Raw genomic sequence first — 21,208 nt, forward strand, 5'->3', positions numbered from 1 at the left:
TGTATCTCGCTCTCTCTCTGACCCTCCCCCGTTTGTGCTCTGTCTCTGTCTCAAAAACAAATAAACATTAAAAACAATAATAAAAAAAACAAAATGTAAAAATATATATTCTATATTTAAAGGAAACATGTTAATAATGCCTGTGATTTGCTTCAAATAATACAGGTCCAGAAGAAGCAGTAGAAAAGCACAGATGAAAACAAAATTGCCCAGGAGCTACTAACCGCTGATGCGAGATCACGGATACACTAGGGTTAATTACATTGTTCTGTCAACATTAATATTTAAATATTTCCATAATAAAAAATTAAAATACATACACACCTAAATACATACATTCAAATGGAAAGTCAGCATATTAAAATTTTAACTAAGTTATAATGCTTAACAAATTCCCACCACCAAACACTACACAAATAAATTACAATTCCTAGTGCCTACCAAATTTTGTGGTATACTGTCTGAAGAAACAACAACAAACAAATGAATGGATGACATGTGAACACCCTCTTAACCAGAACCAAACTATTAAATCAAAAAAGCAAATAAGCATATACCAAAAGAGATTTTCCTCCTCATCCATCCCTTTTAACAAAAATCTGGATTAAAATGAAAAGGTCTGCAATATTCACATTTGCTTTACTAGCACTCTGGGGTACAATCGAAAGGACAATTTTTACCATCATAATCTCTGCATCGCCTCTTTGGTGGTGGGTTTCGACCAAAAGAATTGGAAGAGCTATGATTGTTATAGTAATTAGACCAACTCTCCGTTGTGTTTTCAGAGTGGTGCGCAGGTGCAATCACAGTAACAGTGCTGGGAATAGACTGTGCCCCAGAGGAGTACTGCTCAGAAGAGCTCGGAGGTGGTGCAGACACAGGCACATAGGAACTCTCCAAGTCGTTCCTTTCACTCTTGAACTTTGATCTTTCCCTGTGCTCTGCTTTAGAGACAAAGTAAAAACAAGAAACAACCGAGATTAGACATTTATGTTCTCAACCTACGATTCCTTTTTTCACAGAACAGGGAAAAAGAGAACATTGCAGTAAACTTACTGAGCTATCCGTATTTCAAAGTGTTCTCATTATTAATGTATCCTAAAAGCAGGAGCATCAACAACGTGATGTATCTTAACAAGAGCTTATGTAAAATCATCTTTTATAACATCAACATCAGTACATAATGAAGAAAGACCAGCTTCACCACTGAGAGTTAATAAGAAAGCTACCTAAGAAGTGACTTCCAAGAACTGACTTCATCCTGGTAATGAGTGATTGGGATCCCAGTTAGTTATCTACCTACATTTTTTATTTTTAATTTTAGAAACTCTAGGCAATCTTAAAGCAAATCAATTATTTTTAGTCAGAGGGTGGGGGAAGGAGCAGGTAATCCTCTTCCTCCAATGATAGCCTTGTTGATGAAATGACATTAGTTTCAATTATACAAAATGACTTTAAGCCTAGACATGTACCATGATATACTTATCAACAGCTTCTTTTTAGTCAAACTCAGCCCTGTCTCTGTAACAAAATCAGTATTAGATTTTTTGAGACATTTCTAGATTTTATATCGCTCAGACACGTTAAAGGTAATGTGCCTTGAAGGGAAGTTCTGATACAGTTATGATAAAGGAAAATAAGCAATATAGAGTTTTTAGGGGGAAGCCTCATCTACTCACCAACATTCCTACTTGGATCCCGGTCTTTGCTGCGCCCTCTACTTCGGCTTCGGCTTCGACTCAGGCCTCGGCTCTTACTCCGGCTCTTACTCCTGCCTCTTCTCCAGTCATATTTCTCACGGTACAATTCATTCCGCTCGTAGTACCGGTCATAGTCTCTCCACTTGCCATCTTCCCTTTTTTTCTCACGTGTCCTATAATGCACAGATATAAAAGCCATATATACACTAGAGAAACCAAGTAAGCAAACGAATCAGGAGTATGAAATACCCTCCCTGATTCATCAAAACTCGTAACGTCTTGCTTTTTTAGAAAGCCATAAAGCCACAGCACAACTCCTCTGATCCATTATATAAAAAGAAAAAACATTCCCTCAAGTATACTGGGTGGGGAGAAACGAAAGAGGTGAATCCAAAGTATGGGGAGGGGGAGGGGAAAAAAAAGAAATTTACAAGTAGGAAAGAAAAAAAGGCTGAAATAAAGTTTTCCTAAACAAAAGACTAATTTCTGGATGGCAGGCTGATGATTCAACATATAAACTGAACTATTTGTAATATAAAATACTATGGATGATTTTAATAGTGAGCACCCCTAACCAAATGGAACATTTCATTAATATCCTCCAAGGAGACTACTCCCACCCCTGTGCTCTTGGGGAAAGCACATAATGATGACTGTTTATAAAAGGAAGAGAAAGTATGACAAAGACAAAAAACAGAATGGAAGGAAGGGAACATTCACTTTCTTTAATCAGCTTAGAGAGAGAGGGATCAGTACATATGTTAAAAATCCCGTTAATGCCCCTACAAGGTAACTGAAAAGTGAATTATGAGTGTCTTCCTAATTAAATACAAACACAAACCTTCGTTCACTAGATTCTGAACGAGTCTTCTGGGGACTAGGATACTTCTTTTTTCTGCCATCTCGTTCTTCCTCTGCCGGCTCCTGAAATACCTACATGAAAGCATTCATTAGAAAGATCAGTCCTTCTACTAATTACGAAATACATCCACCTGATAATCTTTCTAACGAAAGAGAGGGCACAAATACACTGAAATACTGAAGTCAAGAGGCTCCTGGGCAGCTCAGTCAGTTGAGTGTCCAACTCTTGATTTCAGCTCAGGTCATGGTCTCAAGGTTTGTGGGTTCAAGCCATGCATCAGCGTGGAGACTTGTTGGGATTCTCTCCCTCTCTCCCTCTTCCCCTCCCCTGCTCGCTGTCTCAAGCTCTCTCTCAAAATAAATAAACTTTTTAAAAAAAGATGAAAGAAATAAATATTGGAGGCAAATCACATCTAAAAAAGTTAGGCAACGGGGGGAGTAAAAAAGATGCTGAAATTATTTTAACAGTAATACACTAATTTTTAAATGTTAGTTTAAGGTAGAGAATGGAAGTGCAGGAGGAAAACAGCAATTAGTCCCTCACAATTAAACCACAGAAACAGCAATTCTGCATTTCTAAGTATCATATGCAAAATGGTTCCTGTTTTCCTAATTATAAAATATACTCATAATTTGAGGGCTGTAGATTTCATAGAAAATGTTTCAAGAAAAAATGGTAAAGTAAATAAGTGCCATAAACGACACATTTCACGAGATTTACAGGAAAATGATATTGGAATTAATGGAAATATGGTCTTCTTTTATTTTTTAATGTTTATTTTTGAGACAGAGACAGAGACAGAGAGAGAGAGAGTGAGTGAGCAGGGGAGGGGCAGAGAGAGAGGGAGACAAAGAATGTGAAGGAGGGTCTAGGATGTGAGCTGTCAGCACAGAGTCCAGTGTGGGGCTCAAACCCATGAGCTGTGAGATCATGACCTGAGCCAATGTCAGGCATTTAAATGACTGAGCCACCAGGGGCCCCAAGAAATACTGTCTTCTTTTTAAAGCCTAACAGTTAAGACTGACCAGAAGTAACTTGTGATTTTATTTTATTTTTTAAGATTAATCTCAAAACAAATATATAGCCTTTACTAGAGAAAGGTGAAATAAAGTCATTTGCCTTAGAGCTAAAACAAAGGTCCATCTAATAGAGAAGCTCACTTAACAAATAGGAGGTCAGTGAATGGAACAGATGAGAACAATTTAGTAAAACTCAGGCAACATAAAATGGTAGCCACAATATGGCAACCATATGGCACTGGCTAAAATACCACACATTTGTTAAGACTATATTTAAAAATCATTCTCTTTACCTATTTACAGGAAATACAGACTATATATATATTACTCCCCTGGGATGCAATCAGCAAATCCAGATGGCAAAAACTCTACAGAGCAAAAGACTGAGTTCCTTCAACAAAATAAAATTTAGGGAGAAAAAAGTGGGGAGGAAAAGAAGAATGAGAGAGACATACAGGTAGGTATAAAGGGGGGATTTAAAGATTAAAATAAACTTAAAAGACATCAACTTGGAAGATCTTTTTCCTTTTCTGTATTTTGCAATAATTTTCTTGATGAACATGTATTAATTCCTAATGGAAAAAACTATTATTAAAGAGTTGAAAGATCCAAGAGAAATAAAAACATAAGGCCACCCAAAAACTTGGGACATGAATGTTCAGCGCAACATTATTCAGAACAACAAAAAAGCATTAACAACTTGTCTATCAACCCAAATATCCATCAACTCGTAAGTGGATAAAGAAAATGTGGTACATTCCAAAAATGGAATATTATTCAGCCATAAAAAATGAATACATGATAAAACCTACATGAACCCTGAAAGCATCATGCTAAATGAATGTTAGTCACAGAAGACTACAAATTACATAATTCTATTTATATGAAATATTCAGAACAGCCAAATCCATAGAGAAATAAGTAGATTAGTGGCTGCCTAAAAGAGGGGTGGGGATTGGGAAAGAAGGGCTGGCGGGTGATAGATTAATGAGTACAGGGTTTCATTTTTGGATAATGAAAATGATTTAAAATGGAGCATACTAGTGATGGCTGCACAATTCTGAATACGATAAAAACCATCACATTTGTACACTGTGAGTAGGGGAATTGTATGGTAGGGGAGTTGTATTTCAATAAAGCTATTTTAAAAAAGTCAGAGGGTGGGGTGCCTAGGTGGCTCAGTCGGTTAAGCGTCCAACTTCGGCTCAGGTCATGATCTCACGGTCCGTGAGTTCGACCCCCGCATCAGGCTCTGTGCTGACAGTTCAGAGCCTGGAGCCTGCTTCAGATTCTGTGTATCCCTCTCTCTCTGCCCCTCCCCTGCTCATGCTCTGTCTCTGTCTCAAAAATAAATAAAACATTAAAAAAAAAATTTTTAATAAATAAATAAGTCAGAGGGCATACACAATGCCCTTTTCCTTTAAAGAAAAAAGTTAAAATGGCCAGTCCTTAGATGGATTTGCAACTCTCTACACTGCTCAGAGAAAGTGCATCAACCTAGCACAGATCAGAAGTATGTGCTATCTCAAACCCCTTCCTTTCCACATCGTGTAGAAGAGTTAGGATAAACTACTTTACTTATACACTAGCTCAATAAGCTGTTATTTATGTCAGTGATGACAATTAAGTTGTGTATAAAATCTTAGAATACAAGAGAAATACCACATGATGTTATCTGTGAGGTTAACAGTTATCTGTTGTTAACTGTTATCTGTTGTATAACAGATACAACAGTTATCTGTTGTATAACAACTGGTAAGTTGTTACATGCAGAAGCTGATACCCATTTTTCACAATTTTCGAAATTAGAACTTAGTATGATACAAAATGAAACCGTGCAACAATTTGTTTTTTTTTAAACTGTTCTTTAATAACTCAAAATAATGCAATTTTTCACTTATGTTCAAACCTGCTATCTTTCAAACAGATACTTCTAGTCCACTGAACTTCAAAGACTGTAGAAAAGGACAAATGGTGCAAAAATTGTAACTTATTTTAAAAGATTTAACCTGTACACATAGACCAAAATTTATACACAATCAAGTACAGCAGAAAAGTTTCTTCCTATTTCCATTACTTGAAGTAACATACTGAGAGTGTCTCCTATTTTAAAAAGATTTTATGAAACAATTATAGTGCATGAGCCAAAAACGAAAATGGGACAGTGGTTTCAACTGATTGTAAGTATAGCCACGTTTTGTTGTTGTTGTTGTTTTTTAAGTTTGTTTATTTATTTATTTTGAAAGAGAGAGAGAGAGAGAGCGCGCACGTGCACACGAGCAGGGGAGGGGGAGAGACAAGGGGAGAGAGAGAGAATCCAACCAGGCTCCGCACTGTCAGCACAGAGCCTGATGAGGGGCTCAAACCCACAAACCATGAGATCATGACCTGAGCCAGTCAAGAGCTGGATGGACGTTCAACCAACTAAGCCACCCAGGAGCCCCTTGTTTTCTTTTAATGATGGATTGATTCAATCAGCCTAGCATTTAAAAATGGAGCGGAGAGGACAACTAAATGCAATACTTGCTTCTTAGATTGAATCATGTACTGAAAGAGAAAAAAACTGTTAAAAAAAGGCAGGGGAGGACATTGAAAAAAAAGAGGGGTGGTGGTACAGTGTTGGGACAATGCATAAAATTGAAATACAAACAGGATTAAAGTATTTTGTCAAAATTAAATTTACTGAAAATGAGAATAACGAACATCGTTATTCTTATGAAGTACACAGACTGCCATGAGATCATGAGGTATCTAACTTACTCCTAGATTCAGAGCATGATAGTTCTGGGTGTGGATATATAAAGAGAGCATATGGGACAAATCTTCAATAGGTGAATAAAGATAGATGGTATACAGATGTTTTAGGTACTATTCTTATAATTTTTATGTAAACTTAAAATTATTCCCAAATAAAAAGTTTATTAAACAATTATAATAAAAACAAAAGTTGATAAATATTTCTGGATCATAACCAACGTTCATGTGCCAGGTAGCTAAGATGTGTGTATATATAAAAATCTCATTTAATCCTCAATGAGATAAGTATTACTATGATCATTCTCCTGATGTGAAAATGAAGCAAGTAATTTATTTTAGAGCTATCATTTTAACTCATGCAGCCTGATTCTAGAACCCATAATCTTATAATACTGTGTTATCTGTACATAAAAAGAATCACAAATGGGGGCGCCTGACAGGTTCATTCGATAGAAGACATGACTCTTAATCTCAGGGTTGTGAGTTCAAGCCCCACACTGGGTTTTTGAAAGAAAAGAAAAGAAAAGAAAAGAAAAGAAAAGAAAAGAAAAGAAAAAGAAAGAAAGGAAGGAAGGAAGGAAGGAAGGAAGAAAATGGAAAAGAAAGGAGGAATTACAAATCAACTCTGTAAAAAGTTTCCCCTTAGTTCAAACAAGAACATTACCTTATATAATCATGCTTTTAAACTCCAACCGTTGTAAAAACGTTTTTTTCTTTCATATATTAACATTATAACTATTTATTTGTAACTACCTTAACCATAAAAAATATTCTGTGGTTAAAAAAGAGAAAATGGTTGGTCTATAATATGAAAATGTGTCACTTAATCATTTTTCTTGAGCTTTCATCTCACTTTTAGTCAAACCTCTATATGTAACCAAGTTTTGTCTTTCTAAAATCACTAAGATTTCTCTGAATTTCTCAATATTCCTAAAATATTTCTTGGAACACTAAATAACATTTCCAGTCCAAAAAACTAAGAAGTTAACTAAGAAGCCCTGATAAAGAATCTGTAACATGCCAAACACAGAAAAGTCAATCAAGAGATAATTATTTTTAAAGAGGTCAACTTCCAACTAAGAATGATACTAGGAATAAGATCTAAAAAGCCCCCAAAAGCAAAAGAAAACTTTACATTACCTCTTCTTTAATTTCTTCTTTTTCTTGGACTGGTGGTTTTGGCTCAGGCTTAACTGGTTCCAAAGGTGGAAGGTAGTTCTTGGTATAGAGACTTTCAAACAGTTTATCCACAAAACCTGAAGTTTCTAAGGAGAAGAAACAGTATTTAAATATTGCACAAACAATAATTGAAGACTGACAACACGCTCCTCGGCAAAGCTGAGGAAAACAGAACACCTTCCACACTGGCAGTGGAATCAAAACTAAGTCTGTCTATACTTTATGAGGGAGATTCCCATGTCTGGGTTTTTAAATCCTTTGTACGTTCTTGCTTATGTACAAAATGATGTATATGCAACACTGAGTACAAAATAGTAAAATGCTGGAAAAAGAACAATTTTCATGAATAAGAGACTAGTTAAAGTATGTCACAACCATACAACAGAATACACAGAGCTCTAAAGAGAATGAATATGGATAACATCACATCTCAAAGACACAAACTAAATATTTGTATCTGTTTATATGTGCATAAAAAAACTCTGAAAGGACACAGACAAAAAATGACAAGGTTGTCAACTGGAAATGGGAAGGGAACAAACAAAAAACAAGTGAGACAGACTTTTCATGATATTTTTCAAGATACGTACCTTTAATTGTTGGATTAAATGTACTGTCTATTCAAAAATTTCATTATAAACATTTTAAAATCACTTGGAAAAATAAAGTTTGGTACGAGAATGATATAAAAATATCTTTTTGTGTTTTACTTAAAAGCTACTGTATTTTGTAACTTTTTCAGATTAAATGAATGGGGGAAACAGATGAATGTATTAAAAACTACAGGGTGTATTAAAAATATAGCACAGAATCTACTTACACTGTAATTATACATTTTATATAAATAGCTATTTCTAAAATGTAACATGAGTTTTTCTTCAGAAAAGTATGTTTTCAAAAAACTTTATGGTATTAATTTGTGTAGTAAGCATTTTCTGTGATTATAGAACTGTTAGGCCTTGTTAACTGTTACACCTAACTTTAAAACAATAAATTGATCAGACCCTCCAAAACCCTTTATGATCAAGACTCTCTTCATATGCTTCTGTACTTCTAAAACATTTTTTAAAACATGTATCACTTTTGTAATTTAAAAGACCTATAATACAAGGTGCATAGGTGGCTCAGTCAGTTAAGTGTCCAACTCTTGATTTTGGTTCAGGTCATGATCCCATGGTCCTGGGATCAAGACCCGTGTCAAGCTCTGCAATGAGCGTGGAGTCTGCTTGAGTGTGTGTGTGTGTGTCTGTCTGTCTGTCTCTCTCTCTCTCCCCCACCCCCCCCCCCCCGCTCCTACCCCATTTGCATCTTCTCTCTCACTCTCTCTCTCTCTCTCTCAAAAAATTGAAAAAATAAAAGACCTATAACCCAATGAAGAACTGTGGGGTGCCTGACTGGCTGTGTCAGAAGAATATGTAGCTCTTGATCTCAAGGTCATGAGTTCCAGCCCCACATTGGGTACAGAGATTTCTTAAATAAACAAACTTACAAAGAAAAAGAGGGTCACCTGGGTGGCTCAGTCAGTTAAGTGCCAACTCTTGAATTCGGCTCAAGTCATGAACTCACAGTTTGTGAGACAGAGATATAGAACCCCGCATCAGGCTCTGTGTCAAGTGCGCAGGGTCTGCTTGTGATTCTCTCTCTACCACACTCTCTGCCCCTACCCCGCCCATGCATACACACATGCCTCGCTCTCTGTCTCAAAAAACAAACATCTAAAACATAATTATAGGGGTGCCTGGGTGGCTCAGTTGGTTGGGCGTCCAACTTCAGCTCAGGTCATGATCTTGCAGTCCATGAGTTCGAGCCCCATGTCAGGCTCTATGCTGACAGCTCTGAGCCTGGAGCCTGCTTTGGATTCTGTGTCTCACTCTCTCTGCCCCTCTCCCACTAGCACTGTCTCTCTCTCTAAAATAAACTTTAAAAAAAATTCTTTTTAATATTTATAAAAAAGAAACAAAAGCATAGCTAAATACCTAACATAATATTCAAGATAAACTATTAAGTTTTTTTTTTTTTAAGATTACAAGGGCATATATTCATTTAAAACTACTTTGACATGTAATACAAATATATATATATATAAGTTCAGAGCCATGCAGTCCAATACAGAAGCCACGAAACACATGTAGGTGTTTAAATTAATTTAAATCTAAAAATCAGTTCCTAGGGCGCAGAGGTACCTCGGTACGTTAAGCAGCTGACTTGGACTCAGATCATGTTCTCCCAGTTCGTGGGTTCGAGCCCTGCATCAGGCTCTGTGCTGACAGCTCAGAGCCTAGAGCCTGCTTTAGATTCTGTGTCTCCCTCCCTCTGCCCCTTACCTGCTCACACTCTGTCTCTCTGTCTCAAAAGTAAATAAACATACATACATAAATAAAAATTAAAAACATAAAAATCAGTTCCTAAGTCACATTAGCCCCATTTCAAGCGCTCAAAAGCTGCTAGGAGCTACTGAATTAGAAAAGGAAGATACAGACTATACTCATCAGTGTACAAAGTTCTACTAGACCATGCTAGTCTACAAAGACATATACGAAGGTAACTGATTTTATCTCTGGTGGCAAATTTATGGCTATTAATTTTCTTCTCTTTTAAAGAATGTTTTATAAGGGCTCCTGGGTGGCTCAGCTGGTTGGGCATCTAACTCCTGATTTCAGCCCAGGTCATTATCTGACAGTTTGTGGCCTCGAGCCTCTCCTCAGCTCTGCACTGATAGAATGGAGCTTGCTTAAGATTCTCTCTCTCTCTCTCTCTCTCTCTCTCTCTCTCTCTCCCTGTCCCTCTCCAGCTCACATGCATGTTCTCTGTCTCTCTCTCTCCCTCTTTCAAGATAAATAAACTTAAAAAAAAAAAGTTTTTAGGGGCACCTGAGTGGCTCAGGTGGTTAAGGGTCTGACTTCAGCTGAGGTCATGATCTCACAGTTCGTGGGTTCAAGCCTGTTTCCGATTCTGTCTCCCTCTCTCTGCTCTTTCCCCATTTGTGCACATGCACTCGCACTCTCTCAAAAATAAATATTAAAAAAAAAGTTTTTATGATTCTTCTTGTGTACTGTCTTTTTTAAAAAGTTACTAAAAATCTTTAAAGCTTTTACAACAAATTCTTAAATGTATATTTAAATATACATTTGCCTCTTACCCCAATGTCTTCACTACATTTATTTTTTTACTATTCTCATGGCTCTGTGTTTCACGACTCTTCTAGTTTCATCACATGTAAACTAAGTAAAACAAATGAATACATTTAGAAAATACTCCTTTACAAAAAAAGAAAACAAATACTCACCTGTACTGGGGAGGAATTCTAGAAGTATTATGTTTTTTGTGTATTAAAAAAAAAAAAGCCTTAAAATCCACCAAAAAAATATGTAATCCTGTTTTCCAAGTGAGAAGCCATATTTACTATCTTTTATTTCTCTGTAGACATTTCAGTTGAAGGTTATCTTCTCACAGCAATAGCTAGATCAACCAATGTGTGCATTATCCACATTCCTTTCATCCATTCAACAACATTTACTGAATGCCTTCTATGTGCCAAGCATTATAGGTTCCAAGTCACCACTCTCAACAAAGGGAAAGACAAAAAGTAGGGGGAGGGGAAAAGACACACACACATATAAACATGCAAATAAACATATAACATGACAAAAAGTGACAAGTACCAGGATAAACAAAATGAAGCAAGGCTGGGAAAAGGAAAGGGTGATTAGGGGCGTGAGGTAGAATATACTATACATAGAATACTCAGGGGAAACATTTGAGGAGAAACCAGAAACCATAGAGAAGAAACCATTTCAAGCAAGGGTAAAACAAGTTCAAAATCCCTGATGTGGGAACATGTTTGCCATACTGAAAAAAAAAGGCAAGGGGGTCAAGGTGGCTAGACTGGAACAAGTGAGAGGGAGTGGTAGGAGATGAGGTCAGAGAATAAGCAGGGGAGCACTCCAGGACGCTATGCAGGTCATGGAAAGGACTTTGGTAAGATAGGAAGCTGGAGGCACAAAGTAAAGAGGATCATGCCCATCTCTTCCTGGACAGCAAAAAGCTCCAGCCAAGAGGGAAAAAAACATAGCTTCATAGTCCTAATAAACAGTAAGCATAAATAGTTTCATCTTCCTTAAACTGTTATCCCCAACCATCAACTAGATTCTGTCACAAGCCAAAGAGGATCCATTCACCGAAAAAGCAAATGCTCCAATATAGGAAAGAAGCAGAGAAAGAAAATGGGGTAAAAACAGTTCTTCCAAAATACATGATAAATAATTAACAGGAATCGGTATATTCAAATGTTTAAAGGGCAATGACTGATGTCTTTCCTTCCAAGCTTTTATCTCCAAGATTTTATCAGAAAGTTTTAAATTTAAATTCTTAAATATGTGGCTGAAAGGCCATAATAATTACCTTTTTGTAAAAACACGTCAAGTTGATCAGCACAAAAGGCTTTCAATTCTTTCTCAGGTTTGTCCTTCTTGACCAGTGCTACAACATAGTTGGCTAAGGCTGAAGGGTCAGCATCACATCTAGTTAGACAAAGAGAAAACAAAAATGTTTTAACTTTTTTTTTTAAACAGCAATGTCATTAATGAAGTCACCCCTATTTTGGAAAGCTAAAGGTCAACAACTTTATTTCAAATAAAGTGCGAATAAGTTAAATAAATAAATAAATAAATAGTGACTGCAAAGACAATTTTTATAACAAACAGCATACACACAGTGCAAGCAAGATTTTCCTTTTATGCTTATTTTTATAAAATTGTCTATTTTCAATGTTCTAATTATACCCAGAATTTTGGACCAAATCTACATTGATTTGCATCTCTCAATGGAAACAAGGAAAGGATGGGAACCAACCCGAGTTGCAGTGCTGTAGAAGCACTGTTCATATCTTCAGGAACTATCTGTTCCATGTGACCGTGAGGAAGAACCAGGGGAAGTGATGGGACACCTTTCCTCATTCCCTATAACCCCAGGCACCAGCATCCAAAAATAGCAATCAATTCCACTGATAATCTTCTTGGTCTCTTGAAGATCTATTTTTTTTTTAATGTTTTCTAACATTTATTCATTTCTGAGATACAGAGAGAACAGAGCGTGAGCTGGGGAGGTGCAGAGAGAGAGGGAGACAGAATCCAAAGCAGGCTCCAGGCTCCCAGCTGTCAGCACAGAGCCCGACATGGGGCTGGAACCCACTGACTGCGAGATCATGACCTCAGCGGAGGTCAGATGCCGAACCGACTGAGCCACCCAGGCACCCCAAAAGATCTCTTTAAAAAACGAGAACACAAGAAGGTTGACACCATAAATATTACTGGCAAACACTCTAGCAGCTCTAAGCAAGAAAGAAAAGATGTGGGAGCTAAAACAGAAAGGATGAGAGAAGTAGTAGAAGGGCAGCAGAAAGGATCTTTAGCTACTTCCCTTTTTTGTTTTGTCCTCCCAACCCCAACCCCCAACCTCCAACCACCGCCCCCCCCCACCCCAGTCAGTAGTAACTTGTCTTTTGACATTCAAAATCATCTCGTCTGCCAGGGCAGTACATGTTCCCTGAGTTTCCAACATGTAGTACTCTCCAGACCTAACATTTTATCTACACTATAGGAAATGAAAGTTTTTGTGTTATAAATATATACATATATGGGAAAAATGTATTTTTTAAGTAAATAAAAAAAATTTTACAAAAAGAAAAGCCAAGCACTTCCTTCTATTCTATATTTTTAAAGTTCATAATTCAATAAAATAGAATTTTTTTCACTGCCAATACTGCTGTGGGAAAGGCTGTTTCTTTAAACACCCGCACATTTATGCACCAAATCTAAGAGAGCGAGTTTCAATGTCAATTTTACGAAACTCAGAGCTAATAAAAAAATAATTATGGATAAGGGTCAAAGTGCACTGGGAAAGAATATAAGTGTCCACGATGATGAGCTATATATTAATAAAAATATGCAACTTAAAAGAAAGCCAGGATTTTTCTTAAGTAAAAAATGTAAATTACATTTTAGAGAATTATTAATAGACTACCTGGATAAACCCAATTGCTAAATTCTAAAATGGATATACAGATCAAAATCAGAAAAAAAAAGCCTGGGGGCACCTGGGTGTCTCAGTCGGTTAAGCGCCCAACTTCAGTTCAGGTCATGATCTAACAGTCTGTGGGTTTGAGCCCCGCGTTGGGCTCTGTGCTGACAGCTGGGAGCCTGGAGCCTGCTTCATATTCTATGTCTCCCGCTCTCTCTGCCCCTCCCCTGCTCATGCTCTGTCTTTCTCTCAAAAATAAATAAACATTAAAAAAATTAATTAAAAAAAAGAAAATTAAAACACTAATTTGGAAAGTCATATGCACCCCTATGTTCATCATGGCATAATTTACAACAGCTAAGAAGATATAGAAGCAACCTAAATGTCCATTGTCAGAAGAATGGATAAAGAAGATAAAGATGACGTCGTATACATACAATGTATTATCACTCAGCCATAAAAAAAGAAGAATGAAATCTTGCCATTTGCCAACAACATGGATGGGCCTAGAAAGTGTATGTTGAGGGCAGTAAGTCAGAGGAAGACAAACACAGTAAGATTTCACTCACATGTGGAATCTAAAACATAAAACAAAGCAGAAACAGACTCACAGATACAGGAAACAAACTAATGGTTGTCAGAGAGAAGGGCAGTTGGAGGGGACAGGTGAAATAGGTGAAGGGGATTAAGAGTTGTAATCTTTCAGTTTTAAATAAATAAGACATAGGGGATATAATGTATAGCATAGGGAATATAGTCAATAATATTTTAATAACTTTGTATGGTGACAGATTGTAACTCGACTGATTGTGGTGAGCACTTCATAATGTATAAATCAAATCACTATATTGTATACCTAGAAGTAATATAACATTGTATGTCAATTACCCAACCTAAAAAACAGCAATAATAAATAAATAATAAAATGAATATATAGCATTTGCACCTTCAAAAATGTTACACAGACCATGCTCACCTTGGCTAATCCATAAATACTTCACTCCTGAGAATAGTAAGGTAAGGTATTTGATCAATCAGTTCTAAACAACATTCAAATGGAGGGGAGAGGATTAAAAAAAATATCACATCTCTACCTTGACTTACAAAGTTCAGATCGTGGATAAGGAAGATATTCTAAACATAGAAAAGACAAGAATTTTTAAAAATACGTACAAATGGTAGAAAGAGGCAATGTTGTTTTTTCTCCTGTTATAAGAAGCTTTAAAGGAGTCTCATGACCTAACAGGTAGAAAGTTGGTAAGGATATGCCATTTCTAGTGAGAAGCAGGCAAAACATTCACATTACTGAATAGGAGTTAAACGAACCCGTATTTCTTTTTAGGTTTACTTATTTTGAGAGAGAGTGAGATGGGAGGAGGGGTGGAAAGAGAGGGAGAGAGAATCAACCCCAAGCAAGCTCTGCACCGTCAGCGCCGAGCCCCATTCAGGGCTCCAACTCGCAAATGGTTGAGATCATGACATGAGCCAAAATCAAGAGGTGGACACTTAACCAACTAAGCCACCCAGGTTCCCCAATCCCACATATCTTATACATGTATTTAGTATACAGACTCTGAAAAAACAACTGCGGAGTTAGGTTGCTTCTGATAAAACACATGATGAGAGGACAATGTGAAAACACAAGATGAATAATTACAAGAAGGTAAAAGATCAGGAAAAAAACTAGACACCAAGAGAGCGATCACAAATTTTAAGTATTTGTGCAACATGAGTAAACAACTGATTGTTAAGAACTGAGAGTTAGAATTCTGTACCCAATTCAAAAGCATGTTTACAACCAAACGAATGGGACCATTTAAATTGAACAGCTCCTAATATGTACCCATCAAGTACTATGACGGAAATTACCAATCTGAAATAATCAAGTCACACCAAGTGAATGGTGAAACTTAAATACACCGGAGAGTTTTATGCTGTAATTTTCTGTACCTTTATGACTGTTCTTATATATTCTTTTATCACTTCTTACTATATAATCTTTAAAAGTTAACAATTACAATACTGTAGTAGCTTTGACACCAACAAGACTTCCAAAAGCGTGTCCCAAAAATCGGGGCATGACTAAGATTCTTGGTAATTTATGAGACAAATGCAGGACAACTTCTTATTCTCTTATTCCAGAGTATTTTAAATCTTTTAGCTATTTATTTGTAACCAAAGCTTATGGAAACTAATTTCTCCTTAACTATAGGGACAAGGATGTTTGAGAATAAAAAAGATTTTAAAATCTTGGATCCATGGATGTGTTAAGTACACACATTTCTAGACAGAAAGAGGCTTCTATTGTAAGAAAGATTAGAAAACATAATGATACCCATCTGAATTACTATTCTACTATAGTCTTTAAAAGGCCTTAATAGCACAATGAATTAAGTATTCATTTTATAGATATCTAAATTTGTAAATATGTAAAGACAAATTAAGGAATCCACCTAAGATCATGTAGAAAGCATACTTGTGGAAGTAAAACTCAGTTGGAATTCCAGGGAGTAAAATTATTTTATAGCATATTTTATGGCATATGCTTTCCTACTGTAAATCTGCATGACAAATTAATGTATCTGAAGTCTCGACCAATAGTTACCTTCCAGTTAAAATCAAGAACAAAATAAATTTCCTTAAGTTTAATGGAAATTAGAAACATGAGGACTCCTTAAAATTTACATCTTGCATAATAATATTCTAAGAACATGTTTCAATTATCTTTTATTTTAAAAAATCAACTATAATGAATTTTCATCAGGGGAAGTTAACAGAAATACTGCCCTAAAAATATCTGTAAAATCCTCAAATTTGTCCTTTCCTCCTTAATGAAATCTCCACTACAGGTTTATGACCCATCTGCTTTGGTGGCATATCAGCTTTACAGATCTCAGACATATGTCCAATCCCAAGACCAAAGAATAAAGGTCTTTGCTTGCCTTAGGCCCTAGCCAAGAAACACTACTTAAAAGTTAGAGAAGTCTAATTTTTTTTAAGGAAAAAACCAACACTATTTAAACCTCTTCCACTTTCAGAAAAATCTACATGTTCCTGAATAAGAAGGGCCCAAGTTTAAGTTATACCTTAGTGTGATATTTGTTTCAGAAGTGAGACAATGAATACGTTACTGAGCCATAGGGGAAAGAACCTCCTGATCTTAATGTGTATCAACAGCCATTAAAAATATTCATATTCTCTGACTAGTAGTTGTAGTTATGAGAAATTAGCCTCAGGAAATAAAGCCAAACATAGAGAACACTATACCTAATTAGTGCTAAATATATATATATATCTAAATATATACATGATATAAAAACAGCATTATTTTTAACAAAAAGTCAAGATACCCATTCTTATTGTTGTTTATTTTTATTATTTATGTTTATATAAATAATATACATTTATTATTGTTTATTTTTCAGAGAAAGAGAGCGAGTGCGCTTGCAAGAGCACAGGAGGGGCAGAGAGGGGTACAGAGAATCCAAAGCGGCCTCCTTGCTGACAGCAGAAAGTCTGATGAAGGACTCAAAATCAAGAACGGTGAGATCATGACCTGAGCCAAAGTTGGATGTTCAATGGACTGAGCCACCCAGGTACCCACCCATTCTTATTGTAAATGTTTATGAAACATAAGGGATCCAAAGTGATAGTTATAAAAATACACAGATATGAAAAACATTTCTGATGTAAGGTAAAATGGAGAAATCAAGATAAGAAATTTTACATTTGGGGGCACCTGGGTGGCCCAGTTGGTTCAGCACACAACTCTTGGTTTTGGCTCAGGTCACAGAGCCTGCTCGAGATTCCGTCTCCCTCTCTCTCACTGCCCTCCCCCTGCTCGCTCTCTATCTCAAAAATAAATAAGTAAACATTGATGTTTATGTTTACTTTTGAGAGAGAGAGCACAAACGGGGGAGGGCAGAGACTGAAGGAGACAGAAGCGGGCTCCAGGCTCTGAGTTGTCAGCACAGAGCCCAATGTGGGGCTCAAATCCATGAACTGTGAGATCATGACCTGAGCTGAAGTTGCACCCTTAACCAAATGAGCCACCCAGGTCCTCCAATAAGTAAACATTAGGTTTTTTTTTTAATTTTACATTTGATTCTTATTATAGCTACATGAAGTTCAAACACACAAGAGAAACTAGAAATTAATACACACAATTTTATTATTTTTTCTTTCTATATTTTCTATAATAATGCTTTTATTTTTACTTTGTAAGAAAAAAAAAACCTAAATAAAACACCAAAATGTCTGATCCTGAGATCTGTGTTCAGATTATTCCGTTGATAAAACAACACTGGAAAAACAAGTAAACGGGGCACCTGGCTGGCTCAGTTGGTGAAGCGTGCGACTCTCGATCTCAGGGTTGTTAAGTTCGAGCCTCATGTTGGGTGTAGAGATTACTTAAAAATATAATGTTAGGGGTGCCTGGGTGGCTCCATCAGTTGAGTGTCCCAACTCTTGTTTTTGGCTCAGGTCATAATCTCACACTATGGTCGAGCCCAGGTGGGGCTCTGCACTGGTCATGGAGCCTACTTGGGATTCCCTCTCACTCTCCCTCTGCCTCTGCCCCTCCCCAGCTTGTACACACACTCTTCTCTCTCAAAATAAATGAATATTTAAAAATAAAATAAAATAAAATCTGAGGCACCTGGCTGGCTCAGTTAGTTAAGCATCCAACTCTTGATTTCAGGTCAGGTCATAATCTCTCAGTCATGAGTTCAGGCCCTGCCTCCGAGTCCAGGCTAGGCAAGGAGCCTGAGCTTGCTTGGGATTCTCTCTCTCTCTCTGCCCCCTCCCTTATCTCTTTTTATTAAAAAAAATAAATAAGAAGAAGAAGAAAAGGAAGTAAAACTTGAACTGACTTTATTAAAAGAGTTAATGTGGGGCGCCTGGGTGGCTCAGGTGGTTAAGCGTCCAACTTCAGCTCAGGTCATGATCTCATGGTTTGTGAGTTTGAGTCCCACGTCGGGCTCTGTGCTGACAGCTCAGAGCCTACAGCCTGCTCCGAAATCCACATGTTGCTCCCTCTCTCTCTGCCCTTCCCCTGCTCCTGCTCTGTCTCTCTCTCTCTCAAAAATAAACATTTAAAAAAAATTTTTTTTAAAAGTTAATATGAATAACATTAAGTTGTAAGAACCTGTTAACACATATTAAAAAGATAGAAATAATGGCACTTCTACTTCTTTTCGAATGAAAGCTTTCATCTTCCCCTTAATTAATTAGAGGCTTTCATGAATGGAAGAAAATACCTAGATTTACCTTGGAGAAAAAAAATACATATATATACCTGTCAGCTGCAAACACTGTTTTGATATTCAGACTATGGCTTACAAATCAATAGTCACCAGCTAAGTATACCCTAAAAATTAGGCTATTAAAAAAATATGGGGCACCTGGGTGGCTCAGTCAGTCAAGCGTCTGACTTTGGCTGAGGTCATGATCTTGCAGTCCCTGAGTTCCAGTCCCGCATCGGGCTCTGTGCTGACAGATTGGAGCCTGAAGCCTGCTTCAGATTCTGTCTCTCTCTCTCCTTGCCCCTCCCCTCCACACGCACATTCTCTCTCTCTCTCTCAAAAAATAATCAACATTTAAAAAAAATTTTTTAAATAGTACTTTTCAAAATTGTCAACCAATGTGTACATACACATATAAGGACACTGATTCATTTAAACATTTACTGAATGTTTAGTAAGTACCAAGCATCTTGCTTGGTAATGGAATTAGTCTAATCTAAGTAAGACAGACCTTGCCTTGCAGTCTAGTGGCCAAGGGCTGAAAATGAAAACAAATAATTACAGTACAAAATAACAGATGGTTAAAAAACAGATTCACAAGAAAGTAAGTAATAACCCTATCAGAGGATGAGACAAGACAGTGATAGGAAACAGGGGGCTATAAAAGCAACTTCTGGCTTCTAGCCTATAGCAATTAGGCCAAGAAAAAAGTCAGACATATTTAGGAGGCAAACCAAAGGACATAAGAACAAGTATGTCCTTACACTTAGTGTATTTGCCAAGGGGTGCCTGGGTGGCTCAGTTGGTTAAGCGTCTGGCTTCAGCTCAGGTCATGATCTTGTGGGTTGTAGATTCGAGCCCCATGTCGGGCTCTGTACTGACAGCTGAGAGCCTGGAGCCTGCTTCGGAGTCTGTGTCTTTCCCTCTATCTCTGTCCCTCCCCTACTTGTGCCCTCGTTCTCTCTCAAAAATAAATAAACACTAAAAAATTTTTTGTAGGGTGCCTGGGTGGCTCAGTTGGTTAAGTGTCCAGCTTTGTTCAGGTCATGGTCTCATGGTCCATGAGTTCAAGCCTCGCGTCAGGTTCTGTGATGACAGCTTGGAGCCTAGAGCCTGTTTCAGAATCTGTATCACCCTCTCTCTCTCTCTGCCCTTCCCCTGCTCAAGCTCTGTCTCTCTCTCAAAAATAAATAAAAACATTAAAAAAAATTGGGGGGGGGGGGAACTTGCCAAGAAGTCTTCTGGTCAAAATAAGTCCTTTTCTGTGAAATAGTTAAGGGTCAGTCTCCTTAAACGAGTCCAATGACAGCACTTTAGAGGCAGAATAATTCCTTGAGGCCACTAAGCACATTATCAGAACTTCTCAATCTTTTAAGAACATACCTTCAAAATACTCATTTCACCCTCGTAGTTTATTTATGTAAGAGGTCAGGTGTCATAGCTACTAGGTGATGATTTTTCCTCCTATTTGAGCAGCTGAAGACATTACTAATCAGAACTTAATGTGATAAGGATTGCAAATCTATGGTGGCATGTAAAACTCTATAGAGTTCAAAGTATACTCCCTCCTTGAACACTGAACCAATACAGTGATCTGTCTATGAAGCTTACTGCTGCCTTTTCCATCATACTCCAAGATGACAACATATTCAATCTCCTAGTGTACTAAAAAAGATGTTGCTATGGGCTGAAGTCACAGAAACTACACATCAAAGTCACGGCTTTCACCAATTCCCAGTCCTACCTACAGGCCCGCAGTGAGACTCTAGCTGCTCTCTAGTAAGTGGCAGTAATGCTTAACAATATTAAGTAAAATATTTTTGCAAAAAGAGTTTAACATATTTTCACATTTCAAAAACCACAAAATTACATTTATATTTAATGATTCTAAGGTACACAGGCACTTTTTATAGTCTACACATTAATATTCATACCATATTTGAAAGATAGGTAGATGGCTAATATTATTAACTGTTTAGAGAAAATTTAAAGAATTTCTCCAAAGTCACACAGTAAATCAGACATAGATACAGAACTAGAAACTAAATGCCCTGATTCACATAATGGTGTTTACTACAATAGATAGATGCAACTGTACAAAAAAGTATTACAAACCCCATCACTCATTTTAAAACATATACCAAGGAGGGCGCCTGGATGGCTCAGTCAGTTAAGTGTCCAACTTCGGCTCAGGTCATGATCTCACAGTTCATGAGTTGGAGCACCATTGTTAGGCTCTGTGCTACCAGCTCAAAGCCTGGAGGCTGCTTCAGATTCTGTCTCTCCCTCTCTCTCTGCCCCTCCCCCGCTCTGTCTCTCTTTCTCAAAACAGACAATGGGAAAAAAAGTTTTAAACATATACCAAGGGGACTCCTGGGTGGCTCAGATGGTTAAGCCTCCGACTCTTGGTTTTGGCTCAGGTGATGATCT

At 37.1% G+C, this 21,208-nt stretch overlaps 1 protein-coding gene across 4 annotated transcripts in view; it reads right to left on the reverse strand.

Moving 5' to 3' along the window:
• Positions 1-21,208, reverse strand: part of RBM27 (RNA binding motif protein 27) — a 74,722-nt gene that overhangs the window by 48,310 nt on the left and 5,204 nt on the right. For 2 of the 4 annotated variants that reach the window (XM_060635829.3, XM_060635827.3), the window contains exons 2-6: positions 11,919-12,037; positions 7,479-7,603; positions 2,542-2,633; positions 1,680-1,873; positions 681-941 (exon numbers count right to left, since the gene is read on the reverse strand). In XM_060635829.3, the coding sequence (XP_060491812.1) occupies positions 681-941; positions 1,680-1,873; positions 2,542-2,633; positions 7,479-7,603; positions 11,919-12,037 (791 nt within the window). Of the gene's footprint in view, positions 1-680; positions 945-1,679; positions 1,874-2,541; positions 2,634-7,478; positions 7,604-11,918; positions 12,038-21,208 lie in introns of all 4 variants that reach the window. The other 2 variants (XM_060635828.3, XM_060635826.3) reach the window with 1 other exon arrangement.

This window comes from Panthera onca, chromosome A1, assembly GCF_046562875.1.
Source record: "Panthera onca isolate mPanOnc1 chromosome A1, mPanOnc1 haplotype 2, whole genome shotgun sequence".
Classification (NCBI taxonomy): Eukaryota; Metazoa; Chordata; class Mammalia; order Carnivora; family Felidae; genus Panthera; species Panthera onca.